The sequence below is a fragment of the Clytia hemisphaerica genome, unplaced genomic scaffold, assembly GCF_902728285.1.
Source record: "Clytia hemisphaerica strain Z4C2 unplaced genomic scaffold, Clytia hemisphaerica genome assembly, whole genome shotgun sequence".
Lineage (NCBI taxonomy): Eukaryota > Metazoa > Cnidaria > Hydrozoa > Leptothecata > Clytiidae > Clytia > Clytia hemisphaerica.
The window spans coordinates 1,006,159-1,015,751 of NW_027104076.1; the positions used below are offsets into that span (position 1 = coordinate 1,006,159).

The window sequence follows — 9,593 nt, forward strand, 5'->3', positions numbered from 1 at the left end:
TGAATTGAATTGAATTGAATTGCTGTTTTTCATTACTTTAGCCAAGGTGCGACGGCGGCGCTAGATAATAATTGTTTTGATGTTTCAAATAATAGCTAGTAGATTTCTTCAGCAAGCTAGACTTTTCTTTCAGCAAGCGAAATTTTAATTTAGTACCCAAGCCCCGTCGGCTTAACTCTCTGGTGTGAACCGCCATTATCAGTGCTACAAGCTCTAACCGCAAACACAAGCAAGCACAACAATGATGAATTCAATATCGCAAGAACTTTCTCAGAAGAAACGTGGAGTAGGAGCCATAAACCGACTAAATGGTAAGTCTTGTGTTATTTTTACAAAGTCCACTGGTTACTGGATTGGAGAGATATGGTTGGAGGTTTTTTGTCAGCTTGTCTTTTTTGCACGTGTGCACCACTGTAATTATAGACAGATTCTTGATGACATCATTTGTTTACATTTTGTTTCAAATTGCCTGCTCAGATTACACATTTTTTTCTTTATTAGCAGCTCTAATTTTGGCTATTGTTTGCATTGGTTAGGCAGGCCCATATCAGCATATTGATTGTTGTTGTTTGGTTCGTGTCAAATCCCAATGTTAAGGGCCCATTCACAACTTTAAAATGTCCATTCACAGAATTGTTTTACTTTCTAACAAAGTTAAACATAAGAGAAAAGTTTTCACCGAGAAAAAGAAATCATTCACCGTCCATTTTATTTTTAAAATGCCGTATTATGTTAATTTTGAGAAACTCGCCGTATACGTTTGGTATCCCTAACTGAATAAACTAGGCCAATTTGATGGTAAAATCCAGGCGTAATCTACCGAACAAAATCAAATTCTATTTTTAATCGAATTTATCTTATCGAAACTAATCGAAATTAATACTTCGATTAGGCTTCGATTAATCGAAACTATCGAGCTGTAATCGAATTAATCGAATTTTCCAAGGTTTTTCTCAATTAGTTTGATTACCTTTGATTAATTCGATAATGTTCGATAACTTGGATAAATGTTTGATAAGTTTCGATTTAGATTCGATAAGCTTTGATAAGTCTTCAATACCTTCGATTAATGACAAGAATAATTCTATTGCATATTCCAGAAAATAGATTTTGAAAACCAAGAAAGAATTACAATTTTGAAAATTTTCTAAGAATTACAATATTGAAAAAGAGATAGATTTTGAGTGAGATTTTTTCGTTCAATTGACATAGTCTGGCCATAAGTCCAAAGGACAAGAGTGCAAATTACAGTTTTATGACATAGTAATTATCTTTATATACTATGAATAGATAATTGCTTTGTCATAAAAATCTACTCTCCTACAACAAAGTTTGCACCCCTCTTGTCTTAGAATTTGGAATTGAAGATGACTCTAATTATAGCCGCTAATTACTGAAGACCCTTGACTGTAAAATAATCTTTGTAGATTGCGCAATGCGTTAATAAATTTTGCATTCTGATATGAAATTTGGCCTGGAGAGTTAGTTCACTAAAAATTCAATGTTTAATAATTTGTAATTCTTTTCTGCTTTTAGAACCGCCCAATCAAAAAAGGTATACAAATTCGTATACTATCGACGCTTTTAATCAGAATCCACCCATCAGCCCCCTTCCGCCCAAACTACCAGACACGTTGGGTGAACTGCTAGCAGAATACAATCTTCAAATGTATTTACCGAAGCTGGAAGGTGAAGCGTTGGATGTAGCAACGTTTTTGGAGTTGTGCGATAACGATTTGAAAGAATTGGGCATTGAGTAAGTTGTAATATTTTCTCGTTTGATTTTTGAAGCAACTTCAGCCTTGTATGGTCTACGCTCGTTAATTGGATGCCCCGTTTTCAAAAAAATTCGAATGCCCCGTAAGATTTGTGGTCCCTTGAGGAGAAATAAGCTCCTTGACCCAAACCCTGAAGGGTTTAGAGAGTGTTACGGTACAATGTACTCAAAAACTTTACGAACAATTTGATACTGGCTACTTGGTTCGTATGAATCGCTCTTTTCTTGTCAATGAAAGTTTATGAGCAGAAGAAGTAAAAAAAAATACTGAAATCAAATGAGATTTTGCAGCTATGGTTATCACAATCACAATCACTTCTTCTTATCACCAGCATGTTCTAATATTTCTTGTGTCAAAGTTTGAGACATTCGCAGAATATTTTTGTTTACCTTTACAACCATTTTTTTGTTCTTAGTAAATTTGGACCACGTAAAAAGATGTTGTTAGCAATACGAGAATGCAAAGAGCGAAAGGCTGCTCATGACCCTAATGTAAGTCTATATGCATAATTCAGTTTACAAATTTTGTTTTTACCAAAATGCTGTGCTACATAAAATTTAATAACCAAATCTTCATTTTCTGTGAACATAAGACTTATCTTAACCCTTTGAACACGCTTGAAAATGGTGAAAGATTTTCATGATTTTTTTTTTGAAACATAAACATAGATTCTACCCCCTATCCTTAGGGGGTCTGAGACTTTCAAAAATTTTTGTAAGGGGGGTCTTTTTTCTTTCAATTTCCTAAGGGCGTTATGGGAGTTTTTTTAGGAAATTTGCGCCGTACCAGTAAATTCGTTGTAGTTTTCCCGGGGGACAGGTCGTAACCAAATGGGTTGGCGGGAATTGACCTTCCTTAAGACTCATACATTGGGGAAATTTTTTGCAGAAAGTTGTGAGACAAGGCTTCTGAAAAGGACATCCCCTTCTGGAGCTTTAGTCCGTACAGTCAAGCTACTGAATCACCACGGCAAATTTTATTACTTTTTGAAGTACCACCGCAGTTATAATTTTAATATTCCTTTCTTTTTAGAAAAATTGCAAAGCATTGATGGAGACATCAGAAGAGCTCCAGGAACACCTAATCGGCTGTCATGCGAAGCCAATTTTTGTGTGTTCCTGGAGCGAGTGTAAAAGTACTTTCGAAACGAAAGCTAAGTTTCTGGTGCACCTGAAACGCCACTCTGGTTAGTTGCAGTTTCAAAATAAATCTTTTTCCTCCAATTTTGTATCAAGGGTATTTTGATATTTGCCCCTCTATTCGACCTTTTCACAATGGGTTGTTCCAGGTTGTTCCTGGAAAATATTAGGATGCTGGTATCCTCTAAGAATCATGCTTCCTATACTTGAGCTTTCTTAGATGAAAAATTTACGCCTGCGACGCTGAAATCACAAGAAAAATTTTATCCTTCAAAAAAGGTCGAATTTTTTCCAATCTTGCCCCCCCCCCTAAACGAAAATTCGTGACTACGCCTCTGGGTTTTATTGAGGTCTGCGAATCAGACTAGTTTAAATTGTCCATATTCTTAAAAACGCTAATCTCAAAATTGAAAAGGAACTCCAGGGGCTCAAACCGGGCAAGCAGGGTATATTGAAAATAGCCAAGTTGATGAAGTTGAAGACGTTTATGTTTGAGATTACTATTTTTAAAAGTCCCCTTGTCTTCAAAGAAATTATGAAATTCTTTTAAGATGAAGGAGATAAGAAATGATATTCGGGATAATTTTGGAGACTAATTTCGTGTTTTATAGATGAATTTACAGTTACATTTCTTTTTCTTTTAGGTGTTGAAAAAGGAAAATGGAGATGCAAATTTGCTGGGTGCGGGAAAGAATATGCGAATTCAAGCAATCGGTCGAAACATCATCGAGTGCACAATAAAAGAAAATCATATAAGTGCGATGTCTGTGATCTATCGTACGATTACGCAAATTCGTTAAATAAACACAAGAAGCGCGCCCATTAAATATTTAAAAAAATCACAAGAAAAATCAGAAAAATCAGAAAATTTAACTATTAATTTAAATCAAAAAAAAATTCCCCATTTATCGGGGAAAGCTTCGTCGGGGAAAATATTTGTCACTTACTAAAATTTTAGTCATTTTTCCCCGACGAAAATTTTCTCTGGGGTATTTTTCAAACAAGAATTTTTTTCCATCTATATCGACATATTTAATGCCGTTTCTTGTGTCTGCATAATGAACTTGGCTTGGTGTGTACGATTTATCAACATTACACTTATGATTTTTTTTTCTTATTTTGAAAGCAATAAGCTAAGATTGAAAGAAAAAGACATATTAAAGGATCAAATTCAAAAGGATCAAACAAATATTTGGACCAATAATGACCGTGTGTCCGTGTGTCCGTATATGTTTCAGCCGATTGCTTGAATCGGCAAATTCTTTGCCGTACCGTATCAGCAACATTACACCATACATATTATCTATTATCATTTTCGGGAGAACGCCCTTTTTGGACTGCTTGGTATGATCTATACGGGCATGCCTACGGCACAGTTATGTTATCTACTACTTCCATCAGTCATCTCTTTCTTCTGTTTGATAATTATTCTTTTTGATTTTCGCTGCTTTTTGTCCTGAATTAACAAGAAGGGTTATATAAGCGTTTTTATTCAACCACTCCTTTTATTCCTTTGTAAGTATTCCCATTTGTACATATTGTTTATAACTACGCACCACTTTTTATTAAATCTTTTTAACGAAATATCGTAGCCAGAGTGTCAGGCGTGATGTATAACCTCCGTTCACTAAAGTTTTCACTACAGTATATGGCCCCCAATATGTAGGTTGAATTTGAAAGCTCTCTCAAATCCGCAGGAAAAGATATTTTACAAAAATTTTTTCTACTTTTAAAACTTCAGGCATCTCTACTGTTTTTCCCAAAAATTCTTTTCTGAAAGTTTCAACTTTAACAATATTGTTCAGTCGCTTGAAGACAGATAGCTTTTTTTTCATGGCCCCCAATATGCAGGTTTGGAATTTTTGCGATTTCTCGAGATGTACTTAAGATACAAATATAAAATTTTGACCATAGTCTAGCATTATAATTTGAAAGATTATGGGCATAAATTTGCTCGATAAAATGTTCACAGTATCCCTTGGTCATCAATATGTAGGTTTGTGGCCCTCAAAATGTAGGTCTGCCTAAAATCAAATTGTATATTCCAGTGATGTTAGAGTGAAAAACCACTGACATATGCTTGTTCTCCAATAAATTTTCCATCTGACTGATGTAAAATTTGTTGATATTTCTAAAGGATTTCAGGATTTTCGATAATACAAAGTCAATACCGGAAAATTTGAAATTTCGAAAATGAATCTTTAGATGAAATGACGTTTTGATTGAATTGATTGAAAATCGTTTTCTTTTGAAAATAATTCTATTTGGGTATGGATTACACTGTGAAAATTTCAGAATTAAAACTCGGCTCAATCAAAAGATATGAGGCTTTAAAGTTATTTTCCCGCTATATTTTTCAAGGAACTGACAATTTTTGCCGTTTTTGCTGATTCAGCAAATATTTTTGTACATAAAGCTAATTTTCTGTTGCAAACTATGAAGCTAAGTTGGTAGCCAAAGAATTCCACAGTTTTTAGCTTTTACCCATCTTTAGAATTTTCAATTCTATTTATACTAATTCAAGGGCCCCCAAAATGTTGGTTGATTTAAAAGTGCTATATCTTTCATCCAACTTCTCAAGATACAAAAACACTAGGATTTTCGGATAGGTATTAGGTATAGAAAGCTTCCTATACCCCATATTCATAACTTAATTTCAATATCTGAGGAGCCACAGAGAGTTCTATACAATTTCTGGCAGATTTTGATGTAACATTTTTTTCATTTTGAAGTAAATTAGCTACTTCAAATATGTTTTAGACCACCAAAAACATGTTTTTCTTAAAGAAGAAATACTAACCTACCAAAATGATCAAAAATCATCTCATTTCTACAGGTCAGAATTCTCATTTGAATTGAAACCTACATATTGGGGGCCACCTGCATATTGGGGGCCATATACTGTACACTTACACAAACGCCTGATTGCAAACAAATCTTCTTGAGGCTCGTTTTACCGCACCCAATCAGATTCTAGTATTTTCCTGTCAATCAAAACGACAATTTGTCGTTTCTGATTGTTTCGATAAAAAAAACGCGTTTCAAACAAAGAGAGAAAATTTGTTCATATGTCTATGCGTAGATGTAATTATTTTGGACTTTGATGATAACAGAACATTTTTATTGCCTTGGGAATAAGAAAAGTCTTCGGCAAAGGCGAGCATGTTGTTACCTAGACTAGTAAACTAGTCGGTTATTACTTACGACCTTATAATAAAACTGTCAATCAAATAATGTAAACACTAATTAAATATTCAGCGCGCGTGAGAGAAAAGGAAAATAAAATGAAATTCAGAAAAGACACACAACCTCACCTCTTCGATTCTTTTTTTTTGGGGGGGCTTGAATTTTTTGTATATGGCTCTGTTTTCAACGACTAGTTTACTAGTCTAGTTGTTACCGAGTTTGTTTGCAACTAAGCTGATAGTATATGTCTTTAAAGGCAGTTTGTCTATTCACTACTCTGTTTGCTACACTGCAAAAACGCTTTAAAAACACAGACAATTCATTCCAATTCTCATTCAACATTTTTGAAGTCAAAACATTGCAAACTTTCGGGTCGTTAAAATCTAATATAAAAAACACTCATTCTGATATCAAGTTGAACAACTAAATGACGTAACGCGCGCTTCTTTGTTTTAATGTTTTAATGATTGGTTTGAAAAGATGAATTATAAGATTATAATTACGTCAGCATTTTTTGAACGGCGATTCAGACTTCGAAAAAAGTAATGTTATTATGCCTTACGGCATAATCGAAAAATCTCCACGGGCAGTACGCTAAGCTTCTTGACGAACCACACATAGACAAACAAGCCTCGATGCATTGGCTAACTGCAGCTTCACTTAAATGTGCGACCGAATCAGCCATATGTGCAATACAAGAACAAGCGATAACGACAAATTACATCAAAAAACACATCTTCCACACGGAAGAATCAGACATTTGTAGAGTTTGTCGAAAAGAAAAAGAAACGATCCACCATATCATAAGCAGCTGCGAATCCTTAGCACCCACCAAATACCTTGAACGCCACGACAATGTATGCAAGTACATCCACATGCTTCTCCTGAACGAGTACGGTATCCTCGATAAAGTGATTCCCTGGTACCAACATCAACCAAAAATTGTCGAACAGAACGATCATGTTAGGATACTGTGGAATTTTCCGATCCAAACTGACCACCGTATCCAATACAACAAACCGGACATCGTTGTTATAGACAAAATCAACAAAACCGCCAACATAATTGACGTTGCCATCCCAATCGATTACCGTGTTGCCCAAAAACGCCTAGAGAAGCTAAGAAAATACTCAGACCTCTCCACCGAAATAAAAACTCTCTGGCGATTGTCAAAAGTTAATATCACTCCAGTCATTATTGGTGCTATGGGTTGTATGTTTAAATGCTTTGATAAGGATATTGAAAAACTAAATCTTGAGGTACATAAATTTGATAAATTTGAAGCTCAAAAAATAGCCTTGTTAGGGACAGCGCATATAGTGCGAAATTTTTCTCACTTAGTCTAATTTTATACTAATATTAGAATCTTATCCACATTCAATACTCCTAAATAAAGTTTCTTAATTTCTCAGAAATATCACAGCTTCAAGATGTAATTTCAATCTCTAAACAGCTCCACAAGCGTGAGCCCAATAGATTGATATTGCAACATGAATACAGAGTTTTTGGGAGAATCCACGTACAGGATTCACTTAGAACTCTCTTTGAGATGCGATTTTTTTCCATTTCTTCTTGATATAATTTCAATTTCCGATTTTCTCCACAAGCGCGAGACAAATGTGAAATTGAAGTTATAACAAGAAGAAATAAAGTGAATGGGGGAAGTTTATCTAACAGTACCCCATATCACGCAAAATTTCTTTTTGTTTGAGAGCCTGCCTGAGGAAGGATTCATAGGCTAGGAAAATATTTAAAAAAAAAAAATATATATATTATTTGAGTAGGAATTTATTAAAACTAATTTTATTCGTATGAGACAAACATCATAAATCATGAGATGAAACATGCTTGGGACGGTTGCGACGGTTAAAGATGGCGGACGGTCATGCTGCGGAGAAGAAAAGAATCCGGTGAGAACAGATAACCAAGAAGAGTTAAAAATCTGGGATATTGGAAAGAAATCTTCAAGAAAGCATCGTGATACAACCAAAGTCTTTCGTGTCACAAGCAGAACTTACTTTCTTCTTCGCACTTATACAAATTTATTCCGTCTCACAGTCTGAAGTGGTGCTAGACAAGGTCGAAAAATCCTGAAGAAAAGACTACCGCAGTCAAGGTAGCGTGAGAGTGAGGGCGAACGTGTACCTCGAAGAAAAGACGCCCGCAGTCAAGGGTGCAGAGGGTCAGTTGGACTGACAGGCTCGAATATTAAGCCCGAAGAAAAATCCTCTGCGGCCAGGAGGTAGATGCGTCTCGCCGAACGAGTGAAGAGTCTAAAATACACCACACTTTACCCTGTCTTGCCTCAGAAATGGCGACAGGATGTGAAAAAGACGAGGTCCGTGACCAATCGACACCTGGTCCAGGCCTGAAGATAAGCGAAAATACGAAGAATCTTGCTTGTTCCTCGACAAAGACGATACAACCAGCGAAATCGTTCTTTCAGCTATTTTCCGAAGCAATAGCGAAACCTCGACTGCAGGAACAAGAAGTATCACCAAACAACAAGAACCTCCCCTTATCCCAACCAAGACAAAATCATTCAGAAACCTACTCATGTGATGTATGTGGGAAAGTATTTCAAAACAAGGGTGGAAGGACGAGACATAGAAACAAATGTGTCAAAAAGCAAGAAGACATTCCAGCGCCAACGACAATTTCACCATCAGAAAAAGTGACGTCAGAAAACTCAACCAACAATGACGTAAACGAGAATGTAAAAGCTACCCATGATGCGGAACTCAACCCATCCAACATGAATGAACTTAACAACGAACCACAACTATGGGGTCCACACACAATCGAAGATCTATCACAAATTCTCAGCGCAACATACAACGAAACAACCAAATGGAAGAAAAATTTGTTCAACCTCCCCAGTGGTGCTGCCGGCAAGCGCTTTGTAGAAGAATGCACCCGCTTGATCAATGAATGGAACAACAAATCTACTCTATCGAACATCGCTCTCAAAGCTCTGTTTATCATGCCCTGTCTCTTGCTACAAAAACCTTCCAAGTCTTCGAAATCCAAAGATCACATCAAATTTTTGGACCGACGACTGAATCTTTGGGAGCAGGGTGATTTTGACGAGCTGACAAGAGAAAGCAGAGCTATCCAAAATCGAATTCTCAGCTCCACCACCAAGAAGATATCCACGATCAAAAAACGATTTAGTGATCTGATGTTCCTTGGTAAAGTCAACGCTGCATTAAAACTCTTGTCAAATGAAAGCTCGACTGGTCTGGTTCCGATCAATGACCAGATCATCAACACACTTCAAGAGAAGCACCCACAAGCACAACCCAAATTTGACGATCTTCTTCTTGAAGGTCCAGTGGTCGATGTTCATCCCCTGACATTTCATGTGATTGACGCAGAACTGATTCAGAAGATGGCGGCTAAAACAAAAGGGTCATCGGGGCCCTCCCAACTTGACTCAAGCATGTGGCATCGATTGTTGCTTTCAAAAAGTTTTGGTGACCGCTCAAAC

At 36.3% G+C, this 9,593-nt stretch overlaps 1 protein-coding gene across 1 annotated transcript; it reads left to right on the top strand.

Moving 5' to 3' along the window:
- The first annotated feature begins 175 nt into the window (after positions 1 to 175).
- On the top strand, positions 176 to 3,778 carry LOC136812609 (zinc finger protein ZIC 3-like). Its single transcript, XM_067069142.1, has 5 exons — positions 176 to 311; positions 1,537 to 1,756; positions 2,194 to 2,269; positions 2,811 to 2,868; positions 3,562 to 3,778. Exons 1-5 carry the CDS (start codon positions 242 to 244, stop codon positions 3,741 to 3,743), a joined length of 606 nt encoding a protein of 201 aa, XP_066925243.1. The 5' UTR covers positions 176 to 241; the 3' UTR covers positions 3,744 to 3,778.
- The last annotated feature ends 5,815 nt before the right edge of the window (positions 3,779 to 9,593 follow it).